The sequence below is a fragment of the Ambystoma mexicanum genome, chromosome 4p, assembly GCF_040938575.1.
Source record: "Ambystoma mexicanum isolate Mex_15411 chromosome 4p, UKY_AmexF1_1, whole genome shotgun sequence".
NCBI classification, from domain to species: Eukaryota; Metazoa; Chordata; class Amphibia; order Caudata; family Ambystomatidae; genus Ambystoma; species Ambystoma mexicanum.
This window is the reverse complement of record NC_090927.1, coordinates 1,073,923,426-1,073,939,897: the sequence shown is the minus strand read 5'-3', so window position 1 is coordinate 1,073,939,897 and position 16,472 is coordinate 1,073,923,426. Positions and strand designations below refer to the sequence as shown.

At 43.7% G+C, this 16,472-nt stretch overlaps 1 protein-coding gene across 3 annotated transcripts in view; it reads right to left on the bottom strand.

Annotated features, from left to right (window-relative positions):
* AK9 (adenylate kinase 9) overlaps window positions 1–16,472 on the bottom strand; it is a 1,784,103-nt gene that overhangs the window by 1,135,264 nt on the left and 632,367 nt on the right. For 2 of the 3 annotated variants that reach the window (XM_069606660.1, XM_069606662.1), the window contains exons 17-18: window positions 12,340–12,396; window positions 11,759–11,925 (exon numbers count right to left, since the gene is read on the bottom strand). In XM_069606660.1, the coding sequence (XP_069462761.1) occupies window positions 11,759–11,925; window positions 12,340–12,396 (224 nt within the window). The remainder of the gene's footprint in view (window positions 1–11,758; window positions 11,926–12,339; window positions 12,397–16,472) is intronic. The other variant, XM_069606661.1, reaches the window with a different exon arrangement.

Below are 16,472 nucleotides of genomic sequence, written 5' to 3'. Positions count from 1 at the left end.
CAATTCTTTTTTATGGTAGACTCGGGAGCGGAAAATCGTGCCTGATGGAAGGCCGGTTCCCGCTATCGAATCACAAAATGGAGACGCAGGGGTTTTCTGGGGGGGTGGTCGAGGTTCCATACACAGAAGAATTAGATGTGACGGTGGGGGGAAAATCAGTGCTAGCACCACTACTGTACTTTCAAGACTCGCCCATAAATTTACTAGGAGGGACCTCCTTAGCAAGCTCAACATGACCATTTCATTTACAGATAGAGGGATAGTGTGCTCAACACCCGGAATATGCACCATGCGCGCTATGCTAGTTTTACAAACACAAGCAGCACAGCATGTGCGCGGAGTACCAGTTAACCCAGACATGTTCATTCAAGGGTTAAAGGTTTTGGCACTTGTCATGTCCGAACTAAAGCGCCAAGAAAGGAGAGTACCATCTGAGTTTGTGTTTCGCCCCATAGCACCCCCAGAAATAGTGGCAGGATCAGTGGTGTCTCTAGATTTACACAGGGTGCACGTGTCATCACAGCGGATAGCAGTTATTGGCCTAGACATACATGGATGTGAATGGCGAACAGTACTGTGCATAAATGCCAACACAGCATTACGAGATTTGTCAGATGAGGAGCTTTTCACCGACGCCGACATTGATGGGGAGTTAACAATGGAGATAGCAATTCCTTGTGACATAATGATCCAAAACAGACAGGTGCCGCTACCTCTCATGGCCATAGCAAGCGCGTAATCAGCATTCTTTAATGAAGACATGCAAGACGCACCACAAGAATTATGGCAACAGGCCCTCACAATGTGGGGCTGTTACGAGAAGTAACACCTGTGAAAATAAAAAACTAAAGCCAGGGGCATTGTTGCCCCGGGTGAAACAGTACCCCCTGTCACGAGAGGCAGAAAGAAGGAATAAAAGAAACAATACATGCACTACTACAGCAAGAGATTATAGTACCCTCAAATTCTCCCTGTAACACTTGTATCTACCCAATCAAAAAGGCAAAGGGAGGGCATGGAGGCTGATACAGGATCTACGCCCCCTCAATGATGTCATACAAAAAGAATTACCTCTCGTCCCTGACCCTGTGCTAATATTATGCAGTATCCCAAAACGAGCAACATGTTTTACAGTGGTGGATTTGAAAAATGCATTCTTCTCAGTACCACTGGACTCCCGAATCACAATATTTGACAGCATTTATATTGGGTGGGAGAAGGTATGAGCACTGCAGACTGCCCCAGGGATACTGCGAAAGCCCAAGTATCTTTAACAGGATATTACACGAAGATCTTGGAAATATCGACACCAAGAGCAGAATCATTCAGTACGTGGATGCTCTGCCGATTTGTGGAGAAAATGAGGAAGAATGCCAAAAAGATTCAGTAGCTCTACTGACATCACTAGCAAACAAGGGCTATAAAGTGGATAAACAAACATTGCAGTATTGTTTGGCAGAGGTACTATACTTGGGCCAACTGATGTCGAAAGATGGCAAACAAACAACCCCAGACAGAGCAACCGCTGTGCGAGCAGTGAGTGAACCCAGAACAGTAAAAGAGATGCAGAAATTTCTTGGCATGTGCAATTACTGCCATGCATGGATATTAGATTATGCAGCCTACACAAAACCCCTACTGCATGCACTCAAGGAAGCACAAAGGGAGAACAGAGCCTTACAATAGACAGAAGAAATGCATATAGCCTTCAATACACTGAAAGAACTAATCTCCACAGCACCTGTTCTAGCAACACCAGACTATGAACGCAAATTTTATTTATTCTCACACTGCGATGGAACACTATGACAGCAGTACTGACACAAAAGACATCACTGGGCCACAAACCTCTAGCATATTACCATGGTACACTAGACGCAGTAATGCAGTGACACTTCACTTGCGAACAAGCTTTCGCAACCGCAGCACTCGCCACTGAAAAAAGTGCAACAATTGTTATGGGATGCTCTGTGACTTTGTTCGTGGATCACTCATTGTTCGTCATACTTGAAAGATCAAAAAGCAGACTAACAACCCAGAGAGCCACAGCCAACATACACATAATGTGATGCAAAATAGTGAACCCAGCCACGTTCCTCACAGAAGCATGCACAGTGGAAGATATGCAAAATCACGATTGTGCCGCATAGAGGGGCAAGATGATGGTACACCCACAGCAAGAGAAGATGTGCTAACAGAAGGAGAGAAATACTATGTAGATGGGTCAGCATCCATCAACTGTGAAACAGCAGAGAAACATGGAGGGGCAGCAGTGGTACGACTGGAAGAGGGGGAGAATGAAGTGATTGTACAAATGAGATTGCCTGCCAACTTTTCAGCCCAAGCAGCCGAATTAGTGGCATTAATTGAGGCACTACATACAGCCAAGGGAAGCGTCGTAACGATATACACTGACTCAACGTATATGACAACCACAGTGCATGGGGTACTAGCACGATGGGGAAGGAGAGGATTTAGGAGAGCAGATGGGTCCCCGGTGCAACACACTGAATAACTTACAGAATTGATCGATGCATTAAAAGAACCTACCGTTGTAGCGCTGGTAAAATGCCAGGCCCACACAAATAAGAATGACGTCATCTCATTCAGTAACGCGTCAGCGGACGCCGCCGCGAAAGAAGCGTCCTATTTCACAAAAGGTAGTGACAGGTGAGTTTGTATTAAAAAAACATGTGGAGGAAGAACAGGGGGAAGGATACAACTCTATGACAGTTTCGCAGATAGAGTTGCAGCAGGAAGCGCCACCAGAGGGAAAAGAGCTATGGGGAAAGAGAGGATGTGGTCAGTTGCCCACTGATCTCCTTTGGCGACAAAACAATACAGGTAAAGTAGTAATGCCAGCTAAACTACTAGAAATAGCATTCCAGCAACTTCACTTCCCAGCCCACAAAGCAAAACAACATATCGCTGCAGATATACAGGAAGACTGGTTTGTGCCGTGGTTGCAAGAGCAGATATCGAAAATGGTAATAGAATGCACCACCTGCCAAACATATAATTCAGGAATGACATTAAAAACAGTAAGAGGAACAATACCCCGGCCCATTGGACCATTCCGTGAACTGCATATTGATTATGCAGACATGGGGGAGAGGTGCAATGCATCACGATACTTGATAGTGGTGGTCTGCCCCTTTTCGAGCTGGGTGGAAAAAGGTCCTTGCACACACCCAGACGCGAAATGCGGGGCAAAGTATTTAGTGAGAGGTCTTTCCCCGCTGGGGGATATGCGATGTAATGCGCTCCGACAACGGAATGCACTTTGTCAATGACCTATTCAAAGCAGTGACAATAATGTTGGGCATCACCCACAAATCATGCATGATTTACCACCTGCAATCAAATGGCGTGGTGGAAAAAATAAATGGCCTTCTGAAAAGCAGACTGTCCGAATTGTGTCATACACTGAAGAAAAATTGGTGTGTTTGCCGTTGGCGCTGTTCGAATTGAGAAACCAGCCTAGCAAAGACCACCATTTGTCCCTGCCTGAAATAGTAACAGGGAGACGCATGCATACACCACTCTCCCCTTTTTTGAAAACAGTCTGACAAACACTGAAGCGCACAGTATTTGGAGAAGAATTCCAAGACTACCTGAAAAAACTGACGAGAGCGTCACGCATGATTGCAAAACAACTAGCCCCCCCCTTCACACAAGAAAATACGAGTGACACAATGACACCAGCCACAGATAATCATAGCTGCCAATTGATGCCAGGGAGATGGTATATGTGCAAAGCTTCGTACATCGGTGGAATGCCCCCCAGTTTCATGGCCCGTATGAAGTAATATATTGCACACCCGCTGTGGTGAAGGTGAAGGGCCTTAAATACTGGATACATTTAACTGACGTGCGTAAGGCGTACGATAGTGTGAACACAAATGAAGAGGAAGACAGGTTAGAAGGAGCAACAGAGACGTAGCAATACTGGACAAAAAGAGTACAGATAAAAGCAACTGCTAAGAATAGAAAGAAATACAATGCTCAAGTGAAGAAAGGAAATGGGATAAAAGGAATGGAAAAAATGACTTGTAAAGAATATAATTACAAAAAGTAAAACTACCGGGTCCATTATCAGAATGACTGTATATATATATATATATATATATATATATATATATATATATATATATATATAATCTCTCAACAAATGGTTTTGATGTCTATTGAACAGCTGTAACAGAAGTAAGATGTGTAAAAAGTGTTGTGGAAAATAAAAAAATGGTATAATAAAGGTAGAATATTGAAATAATACTTATATGAATGTGTACTTAACCCCCTTTTATATCTCACTCTGTAGGATCATCCATGGCAATGAAGGGGGCCCCCAATGTCAACAACACTAGCAAAGATAGAGATAGGAATAGAATAAATAACTTAAGCGCTTATTCTTATGAATGTGAACTGTTTTTCTGTGCAATCATTTTCTTCTCCATGATGTTTGGCCTTGTATTGTATTGGGCAATATCATTTATATCTATTGATGTAAAGGAGGGGGAAGAGGGGTGAAATTAGTAAAACAAGGGACGCAACTCATAAGGGATGGATTTAAATTGATTTGGGCACACAGGGCCCATGGAAATGACACGCAATTTGGAAATTACACAATCAGTGCCCCTGTATTAGATGACCCCATGGCCTTGTACAATGATTCTGAGTTTAACATCTGCGAGAGGAATGACCCAGACCCCTCTGAGTTTCCATGGTGGAATGATGATCTATATACAACCACACAACCTACCTCGGTTACCAAAAGTATCAAGGATGCAAATGATAGAGCTCTCTAAAAATATGTTGCGATGTAGAATGAGTGGGAAAAGGGAGGGGAGGTGAAATATTCCCAACTAAATATGGGGAACAATGAGAAACACCAGAAAGCCTAGGGCGGACAAAATGCGACGAATACCATGGGCTAGGGTTGGATACAACAGGGGATCCACAGCATCCACACCAGTCTAACAAATGGTACGCAGACAAAAGCACAACAGCAAAGCAGACAACAAATGAGAGCTGTTATGTGTGCTCATTAATACCCAACACCTCAGGTACTCCGAAAGTGCTGTTGCCACAAGAGTCGCCTATTGCAGAGGCACAGTGTCTCCATCTCGCATTGTGCAGAATAAAAAACCCTTTTCAAGCACACACGGTTTCTTTTGAAATGCTACAGAATGAGAAGTCACGCTACCACAACCCGCAAGGGGTGATCTGCCTGAGAGAGCCTTTCCTCATAATCAAAGGAATATTATTTTCGGACAAGTGGCAAGAAGAGCAAATAGCATGCAAAGCAGAAGCGCTGCGAGGACTGTCAGATATAAAATTGCAGTGGATTCAGAGAACATGCGCCCCGATATGGACACAACATATCACAAAACTCACATGGGTCACAGCCCTTGAAAAACCATTCATGCTATAAAGAGAAATTCCGTAGGAGTTGTGTTTCTATGGAGCAGGAAGAACACATCTGGGCACAAACAAGAACTGTAACAAAACTCTCATCATCTGAGACATGAAAAAAGGCACAGCTGCGTTAATGGACACTGACTGGGTTTGCGGCAAACAGGCGTACTTGCACCTTGCCTAGTCTTGGAGGGGAACGTGCACATTGGCAATGTTGCATTCCGCTTTAATGGTGATACCCAAAAGCCACATTTAAGAGGGGCTGTCCACAACCAAGTATCCTGAGCCCCTACCAACGGCGACAGAACCGCCCAACTATGCCCTCTCTGAAGAACAGCTGCAGAGCACAATGTCGCGAAAAAGATCATTAAATTATATCTCTGAGGCATCATCTGAACTTTTGGCACAGATCCCTGATCGATTTAGACTGTTCACATCTGCTGAGATGGTTTATTTTTTTCTCCTGCCAAGAGTGAGACTCTTTTGACCCTCACTCTTGGACATGATTTGAGTGTATTCCTTTGACTCTAGATGTGTTTAATGGGCTATGGGGTCTTTTACTCCATAGGGCTTCATGTGTTTTTGTGATGTGTGTTACACAGCACCAACAGTGCAGTAACACAGGGGTGTCATAGTGACCCCCCAGTATAGACTCCATACCCTGGGACTGACTTCTGTCTCCCAGGGCATGTAAAGTCACCATTGACTTTACTAGTCTTGAATTCTGAACAGAACCAGTACAAACCATCATATTGTGGACGTACTGGCTGGGGCAATTCGATTGCCCCGGGGTCTGTTAGTCGGGGGGGGCACGTCTCCGTCCTCCCTGATTGAGTTTTGGCTGGTGGCAGTGGATACTACTTTTTATATTCAACCGCGAATATTTCTTTATGGGATTTTCCCATTGTTCGAGGCTACTATCTTTATTTATTTAATTACGATAGCCTCGAACATACCGCCGGGTTATTTAATTATTATTAATTCTCCGGTTGGTATTTTTTGCCAAAACTCGGTTCTAAAATGGCGTTTGTGTTCTCTTCTGTGACTCCAACCCAAGTCGAGCCCTTTGTTCCACTTTTAGGCGGGCTTCTCCACAGAAGCCCTCCAAAGTGGTGCCACTCTGTCTGGGGTACTTAGGAGAGGTGGAGGGGGATTTAGGCATTCTGGACTGAGTTGCCTAGGCAACTCTAGTCGCACTCCGTCCTGATTGGCCCAAGTGGTGAGCCGGCCGGCTCACCACTTCGCATGTTTGAGTGACAGCTAGGCTGAGTGAATGGGGGTTTTCTGCATAAAAGCAGGGCTTTGGGGACTGGAACTTCAGAAGTCGCCACAGGACCGAAGAATCCGACGAGGGAGAAGCTGAGCCGACCTGCTACGATGACACCACCAGTGGAGCCCTGCTGGACCGTCTCACCACTTTTCCCAACGACAGAGGAGATCTCCCGCCGGAGAGTCTTCTTCCTTTGACTGGTGGGGATAACCAGTTTCACCGCCATTTTGCCTTCCCGACGCATCTCGTGGCCGCCTTGCATGTTTTACCACGACCGCAAAATAAAGGGTAATACCTTTAACCGGAAAACTCCGCGGCTGGTTTCTTCCCTGGCAGTGCAACAACCTTCATCTTTCCTCCAAGTCGAGATCTTCTGTTCCTCTGCACGACGCCGAGACTTGCACCCGCTGCCAGGAACAACTGCCACCGCTGGAGGATCCTTCCCACTTAAGGTACCGTGTTCCGCCTGGCTTCCCTTGCCACCGACTGTACGGGGTAGATTTAGCCCCTGGCTTTCGAACCTGGGTTAGCCTGGGACACCCTGGCTAAACTTTCGAGCCTCTCTAAACTCTTTTCAAACTCTCTGCAAGATTTTCAAAGCCTAGTGTAACTGTGTGATCTTGGGCGCATTTGTGCTCTGCTCTCTCTAAGAGTGGGCCCAGTCTATGGACTTTGGCTCACAAGTGACTTTTGCTCTTCTGCCTTGCTAAAAGTGTTCCTAAATCTTAGAGTGGTGTATCTTCACAAATTCTGTCTTTTTCTCTCCCTTTTTCATGAACTTATTGGAGTGCCATCTATAGTTAAGCGCTCACCTCTGTCTGGAAATAAGTGGTGTTAACTAAGACTTGTCTGATAAGGAATAAGGGTTGTATATATCATAATAGTAACTGTGTTTAGAGTGTTTTACAATAAGAGTGCTGGAGTGTTTCAAATAGTGTGTTTTTAAATAAATAATGATATACTTTGACACCAAAGCTCTGGTCAGTGTTTGCTTGTGCTATTGTGTCGGAGTGCCTATTGTGTATACTTTGCATACTGCCTAACTCTTCTTGAGGGAAGTCTGACTGCTCAGCCACAGCAACCAGGTAAATCTGGGTGGTACAGACTGCTACCAAGTGGGTTTACTGCTAACACCTGAAGTCCTAAATCTTTTGCAGTGTTCCCAAAGGGAACTGCACAGGTTTCTGCCTAACACTTTGCATCCCTTGTCCCCAGCATCCAGGCACGGGCCAATGCAAAATGGCTCCAGATCACTCGCTAGGAGCTGATCCAACTGGCTAACGGCACAGAAGAGGGGTTCAACGTGATAAAGGTGGAGCTGAGGGCCCAACAGCTGATGACGATGCAGAACAGGTATGTCCTAGACCTGTTGATAGCAATGGATGGAGGTGTTTGCCGAAAAACCCGGAGCGCATGTTGCATGTTCGTACCTTCTGCAGACGCGGACAATGGAACATTATCTCATGTTATAGCAGCAGTACACCACCTTGGCAAGCGTATGAAAGAAGAGGGGGTGCATCCCAGTACTTGGTTCGATAACATGTTTTCATGGGTCCATCTTGGCTCGGGATGACCGTCAAGCTGCCGATACCGATCGTCGTCTTTTTTTCTTTTGATTTTTGTATGTGTGCCAATTAGGAGTCAGGTGTTGCGCAAATGCAGTAACGCGACAGTGCAATGATGATGGCGACAATGGCCCATGCAGCAGGAGTGGTACAGATGACACATGAGGCACAAGTTCAGACAGGAGACGACTCTGAGCCAAAATATAGAATGACCGCTAATACTGGGTATATTGTAGACCCGTTAAACCACACAACCATAAAGGAGCCCCGTATATTAGAATGGTATGATGAAGTTTGGGTGGACCTGGAAGGGGATGGGGGCTGCATCTACATGACGTGCACCCCTGACGAATATGCACGGGCAGGGGAAAGCCTGCGGGCAGTATGCAGAGCCTGGATGCCGCGAAAGGGGACCCAGCCTGGGACGAGGCAATAGCTGAAGAAGCAGAACGCAGGAGGTTGGGAGAGTTACAATATTCGTTACTTAAGTAACGAAAGGGGGAATGTAAGGAGGGAAGGGTCTTTTTCAACCCCCCCTCACCTATATTCCAGTCCAACTATACACACTAGGCTCACACCGAGGCTGACCATGTGCCCCTGGCCAAGGTGCTGGACCGCCCCAGGGCGACCCATGCATAAGCAACTCATATAGGTAGGCCCAACCACGACTCACTTTTTGTAGTAGGCCTAGACGGGCCCTTAGAAACACCAAGCTGCAGGCTGGCGCCTCTCATCAGCGTCCGTGCACTGTGAGCAAACCAACCCCCCTCCAACTCCTCTCTGGTGTCTCTGCGACTGTCATGTTCTCACGGAAGACTGGGCGCGAAAAGCTACAAACTTAACACTGTATCTCTCACCTTCCTCTTTACATCACGGCACCTTAGAATGACCGAACCAGGGCCTGCTCTGGAAAAAATCATCCATCTCCACAAACCTGCCTCTGTTGTCACAGACCCTATTCGGAAGACATATTTGCCACACAACCCCTAACCTTGGCATCTTACTTGATGTAACAGATGCATGCCCCACAACTGTGTGCCACTCAGATTCACCCCTATCACTAATCCCGCGTGTGACTATATATCCTTCCTTGTAATAAAACATAATAAAGCAGCCTTCATGAGATCTAAACGAACGTTTGATAAATATGTTAACTGACTGACTGCAGTATATAAGATATCTGGGCCCATGTGCCCCTGCCCCACAGTTCAGGTCAAATGTTGTCAACATAATATATGTACATATAAAATGTTGGAAGAACCATGTGACATGATGTAAATTATGTGGCCCAAAGGGCAGTAGCAACTAAAAATGTGTCTTGCTGTAAATTGGACATTGCCAGGCTCATGTAATGTATATAAAGGTACAACATCAGCTTGGACCAAGACCCTCCTAAGCAGAAACGGCGCATGCAAAACCCACTTGAGACCGATTTGGTGTACTTCCAATTCCATTAGTTTGACCAGGCCATATTCTGGCAACCGCCAGGCCTCCTCTCCCTGCAACAGCGCCGCGCACGACAAGTACAAATGGCTCCCACTTTTTTAACTCCCGCGCCTGTGCCGCCTAAGCTCATGTCTCACGGATGTCTTGATGTTACAAATGTATCCTTTCATCCTTCCACTGGGTCTGTGCTCCGCCTGCCCCCAGAAAGAAAACGACCCCCACACCTTTCACCTGGTCAACGATTTACAGTAAACTAATTAAAGTGTACATATGAAATATATGGTTTTCTCCCTAATTGTCAATATGTAGCTGGTGATCATTTATTGCATACTTTGAAGCAATGTGTAGATTAGAGAGTTAGCACCAGCCGCCTCACCCAGAACCAACATGACCTTCACCTCGCACCGACCAGCCCAGCTGATGTACGTGATGTCCGACATCCCGCCAAGCCACCATCCAATCACATGGAGCTGGCACACAAATATCTATACTGGTTTTACTGCCCCACCAATCGAAATGTAACTTTTGTACTGTATGTATTTCGTCATCAATGATGTTGTAACCCTTTAAAATGTATTGACAGTGTATTGTTTGGCAGAGCGCTCTCGGAGTAAGCAGAGACCTCTGCATGCCCTATCTTCTCTAGATAAACTTTACCTCTTAAATTCACCCGCACTTGGTCTTGGTCTCATTCCCTACTGGGGTGTGTCCGTTATTGACTCTCGTTGGGAGTTTGTATTGTATTTTGGGGGACTGCTCACTTTTACAGAGATCTTGGAGCTTTTTGTCTTAACACATTATACATCTTTATAATATCTGCAGTTTCGAGAATGACATTGTGAAAAATGGAAACTGGCCCAAGATTACAATGTGGTACGCTTTATAGCCAAATATATTCATCGAGCCTGGCTAAGGAGATGTTTAACGCTGAAGAATGCGACCTAAATACGGATTTAAAGGTGTAATATGGTATAAACAATTTAAACTGTATTTCGCAACTAACTACATCAACAGCCAACTATTGAGAACAGCTTGTAGCCTGGCAAGACAAATCATCTTTGTATTCCTCTCACACTGCCTATCTACGTGCAATGCATTTTTATTTTTTTATTTTCGATATATGTACATTTTTATCTGATCTTGCAGTTCTTCGGACTGTGTATTGTGTTTAAACATTTTGTTTGGCTTTTAGACCATTGTATATGCAAAGTGCTGTTTACCTGATGACTCCAAGTCGAATAAAGGTATTTGCTGACATAACATACAGGATGCACTGCTGAGTGGGCCTAAGGTCACGAGACTGAGGCAGCGATGTGGTGCCCCGTGTCTGTTGCTGTGGTCTCTGCGACTTCTGCAGTGCCAGAAGTCTCACCATGCTATGGCTTGCAGGTATGGAATAGCATGTCGGGCAGTGATGGAGACCTCTGCGATGCTTTTCACATACAAACATCAAGCTGAAAACTGCACTGGGAAACTCCAACATAATATGATGGAAGGCGCCCCCAGGTCTGAAAGAAAAACACAAAACAAGCATCCCCAGTACCATCTTGCGAGCTAAGTGAGGATACAGCGAACAGGCCTTCAGTGGTGTGGTCTGTGCGTGCCTTAGTTCGGATCCGTTACAAGGACGAACGTGTTGGAGTGATTATACAAGGCAGCAATATAGCTCCCATAACAGCAGCACAGTGAGAAGATCTGGAACAATGGGGCGTAGAAACAGCACTTGCTGTCGAAAGGCCTCACTTGACATGTAAGAAGCATGAACCCCCAGAAAACAGAGGACAGTTAATGCATATATGAACTGGCTTTCATCAACACTAGAAAAAGAAATTAAGAATTTGTTTTAGAAAAATGCCACGCCTAAACAAGCAGGCACACAATATTTCATTTACTGATATTGCATGAGCTTGGCTGGGAATATGAACTATGATGATAAACTACTTATCTGAAAAGAAGCAGACGCATGACACTCAATCGATTTCTGTAATTTTCTTCATGAGCGCTTTAATAGGAGGCGTTATGAGCGAAAGAGGGCACTTCTCTTTCTAGTGATATTTACCTCTTGGATGGTGTCCTTCAGTATTGCAGCATATGCATCTGGGGACAATGTAACTGGAGTCTGCATTGATATCTTGAGGGATTCTTCAACCAATGCTTGCACCTCTGGATGGTCAGCCGTTACCTCCATCTCGGCAGGCTCCGTAGTGGTTGTTTCTTCTGTTCCTACTGTGAATGGTACAACAATCAACTTATCTCTTATTTCAGTTAAACACCTTTCCAAACATTAAGAGTTTAACTCATTTTTAATTCTCAGGCTGGGAACAGAAGGGGGGCAAAACAATAATAACACACAGTGAGCAAATACATGTTAAGACATCAACTTGTTCCATCTTGTCTTGTAGCGCCTGGAAACACCTGTGTATAAGCGCCATACACATGTTCAATAAAAAAAAAAAAAATATATATATATATATATATATATTTAATCTGCAGTGTTTATGTAGGACACATATGCATTGTTCGGTATTTAGGAACAAAAATGGCCTTTGGCATACTAACTTAAGCATGCATTCTGTAAATACATTTTGTCACTATATTTAACTGATGACATATTCTACAATCAGTAATACCAACTTTTACCTGTTGATTCTGAAACTTCACTCTCTTCAGTAAATGGTTCCATTCTTTCAACTGTCTCTGTATAAAACCAGCAGTAGGGGTTATAAGAAAATTTTGGGACTATTTCATTGCTAATCACTGTAAATACTTAAGTACTGTAACTTAACCAGTAAGATGAAGGTACATGTTAAACATAGACATAGTAATTAGTGTAGTCTTAGTTCTATAGCCTATTCAGTCAAATAATAAGAACATCTTTCATTGGATGTAATCAGTACAGGTACGCTGGAACTAGAGAAAGCCTGAACTTTGAAGCTGAAGCTCAGAAAGTGCAAGGCCCTGCAGTCGCCTAGACTCCATCCCATCCTCTTTCCATAAGCTCCTGATGTGGCTAATGAACTTAGAATTCAGTAGCCACCATAGTGAGTAGCAAAAAGGCTACTCACTACATTGTCAACGATGCTCTGAGTTCAGAGTCCCCTTTCGACCTTACTCTTGGGACGTCCCAAGGAACATGGTCGGGACTGAAGCCTGCTACAAGCAGGTTTTCAACAGAACTTTAGAGAAAGCACTGGCACACTGTAGCCAATGTCCCATGGGCACCACTCCTGCACACCCCGCCCATCTATCACTCCCTTTCCCAAGATTATGGCGGAAAAGGGATGCAACATAATAGTATCACCACTTATTCCTAGGTATGAGCCCCAGTCTCATGATTGGGACAATCCCCAAGTGTGAGTCAACACTGAGAATGGATCCAAATGACATTTAGAATTTCAACCTTTAACCAATAAAAGCAAAGGTTAGTCACTAATGTTATTAGTCTGTAGAAACTTCATCCCCATTACTCCTTGGATATTGGCAGCTTCTGAGCCAGGAATAAAGCACACTTTACTTAACAGAGCGGAATAAACAAAGAGAAGGTAACGCTCATGGTTGTAACGCTCACGAGTGTGGCCATGCAAACATCCCATTACTGTTGGCTTGCCATCCCCAATCCATCTTGCAGAGACCTTGATAAACATGTAATCATTATAGTGGGGAAGGAAGGTGGGTAGCATCGGCGAAGAGACTATGGACAAACAATGTACTATGGTTAGTATTTTTCCCGTTCTCTCATGCCCAGCTCCCCCTTTGCCCATTAGTCTTGGAAAGATTCACAAGCACTGCATGATTAATGCATAGAGGCATTAACAGACTAACCTACACAGTTATACATTCCTAGTTGCCCAGATCTAGCAGCTGCCCGAGAACTAGTGTCTAAGGAATAGTTACTATAGTAAGAAAGAGCAGTAGCCTATATTGCTGCCTTGCAAATAGTATCTAGTGGACATGCCTCTGAAAGGACACTGCAGCCACTTTGGCCCTTAGCAAATGAGCATTAAGACCTTTAGGAGCAGGATTCCTGCTGACTTTGCCACATTCATCAATGCAACCTACAGCCCCTCCAGCCATAGTTGTTCTAGGAGCCAGCATACCTAGCTTTACACCTCCATGATTATTGAAAATCCTTTCAGATCTTCTGAAGGGTTTCCATCTGTTTAAATAGAGTAGGAGAAACCCTAAAACTAGATTAGGCACCTTTCCCAGTGAATTGGGGTCTGAAAAAAAAGCTTGAAAAACAAATTTCCCGATCAATGTAATCGTCTGCCAAAACTTCCAGAGGAAAGAAGGACGGCTGCACATGGCCACATTATCGCTATGAAAACTGTAAGATTTTCATGAAGGAATGGCCTACACAGTTTGCGGGCACACATTGCATAAGTCCAGGATACCAAAAAATCTATTTGTCAAGTTATAACATTAATGACAAGAGTGGCGATAGGCTCAAATGGTTTATGCAACAAAACAGTTGAAGTCCCAGTTAGAGTGGGCAGTTTTGAAGGGGAGAAAAGATAAAAAGAGCCAACATGATGTTGCAAGAAAAACTTCTCAGAGGAGTTCAAATATGCTCCTATACAGCAACTGACAAATGCGTTCTGCAAATGTCAATCTGAACCCCCATCTCAAACAAGATGGGAGAAAGAACATCAACTAAACCTGCAGAAGGAGGATGAATTTCCTTCTCGAAAGTACATGGATAAAATCATGTCCTTTATCTTCGTATTGTGAACAGGTAGACTGCTTTCTGGCTTCCCGTATCACCTTCAAATTTTCAGCAAATAAATTGAGATAGCTCAAAGTAATCTCTTCTGGAATCCGGTCACTAGGGAAAGAGAGAGGGGAGGGTATATAGGCTCTAACCCTCCTGCTGAGAAGAATGTTCCTAACGAAGACGAAGTAACACATGATACCCATATATAGTTCAGATCAGAGAACCAAAAACCATTAGGGCAACTGGCAGTGACAAGAATCATCGTGCATTCTGAGAGCTCCGGAACTTGTGAAGAACTTTACGGATTATTAGAATCAAAGTTCTGTTCCACTGGATCAAGAAGGACTCAGCGTCCGACTGATGACCCTTTCAAGAAGTGTATTTTCTGCATTTCGTGTTGATTTTGATTGCAAAAACATCCATTTCAGACCACCTAAAAGACTGAATAGCAAAGTAAAGAAAGATTGGACATTTGCACTCATGGCGCGCAAGCTTTGTTATGCTCAGAAAATCAGTTTGATCATTCTGAATCCTTGAAAGATGTCCACATAAAATGAAACTGTCAGCCAAAACCCATTTTCAAATCTGAATTGTCAGCAGGAAAAAAATTACAGGAGTGCTCCCTGTTTGCTTGAATGAAGCATTGAAGTGGGGTTGTCTGTGAAAGGCATTGTTGTGCAATTGAGGAAGGAAGGCCTTTTATATAAAAATAGCCTATGGTTTCAGATTGTTTATTTGAAGGAATATCTATAAAGAAATCACAAATTGTTAATTTTCAGACTGCCCATCAGTGCTTCCCAAACACACTGGAAGAAGACGCTCATAATCAAGATTACTGGTTGAGGACAGAGTAAGATAATGCCCTTAAGGAAATGATCTGACAAACCCCCAGTGAATATATTACGTCACAGTCGGATTGGAACCAAGATGCTCGAGGTTCAGCTTGATTACTGTGCATTGCTAGATAAACTAAAATGTACCTATCATTAATATTGCACAAGGAACCACCTGACGCGCAATTCGACAAACGTAAACGTCAACCCAATTCCTACATGTGATGTATTCTTAATTGTGCAGGAAATGTCTTCCTTCTTTTCTTTTGAGTGTTACTTATGAATGTTAGAAATTGACCAGGATAAAGAGTAAATTGTTTCTTAAATACAATTTAAAAAAACAAGGCAAAAAAGGAAAAGAAATATCGACAGATTCCAAATACTTCTGGAAGATTGGAAGCTATTTGCCAGTGATCTAAATATAGATATCTGTATATGGCCTACATTCTAAGATGAACAATCACAGATGATATCTGTTTGGTAACATCTTAAGGGGTTGAGGTCAAAGGCTATAAGCATGTATAGGCAAGATTGTGGCCTACTTTAAATCTAAGGAGTTGTCTTCGAGGTTAAAGCACTGAGACAATGTTTGCATCTTTCATGCATATGGAGCACATCCAGCTACCCATGTGGACACACTACTGAATCTGTGTTGTTAAAAATGTGAAACCATTGTCTTTGTTTCAGTTTTTAAAAAAAGGAATAGCTGTCATGCCAGAATTCTTTTTTTGGGCCAGCTATATGGCTCGCAAGAGTAACAGTTCTTGAATCTCTTTGAAAGGAAAATGTGTTAAAGGTTACCAGCAGGGGGAGGCTGATGGATAAAAATGAGCAACCGAAGGACAAAACCCATCATAGAAAAAGTCCACAGAACAATTAAGAAAGGTTATCCCATCACTTCTACAGAAGAATGTTGGAAAAATCACAAAAACACTAAAGTTGTCAGGTATGCTTTTTTCTGGTGCCAATACAGGAGGTAGCTGATGTAACAACTTTGGCCTGCTTGTTGATATTTTAGGAGCAGAAGGTTGCTTGCCTTGCTTCAACTTTCTGTCCAATCAACAGGTGATACTCCTCGATCTCCTTAGAGCTGCAGAAAAAAATCAGTGACTGACCTGAAGGATAAGTAGACAAACAGGTATTTTCTGCTGGTAACATTCTATATATTAATCGACTTTCCATTTAGTAATATTACACCAGTTTGGGTTCTACCAATTCGGCAATAT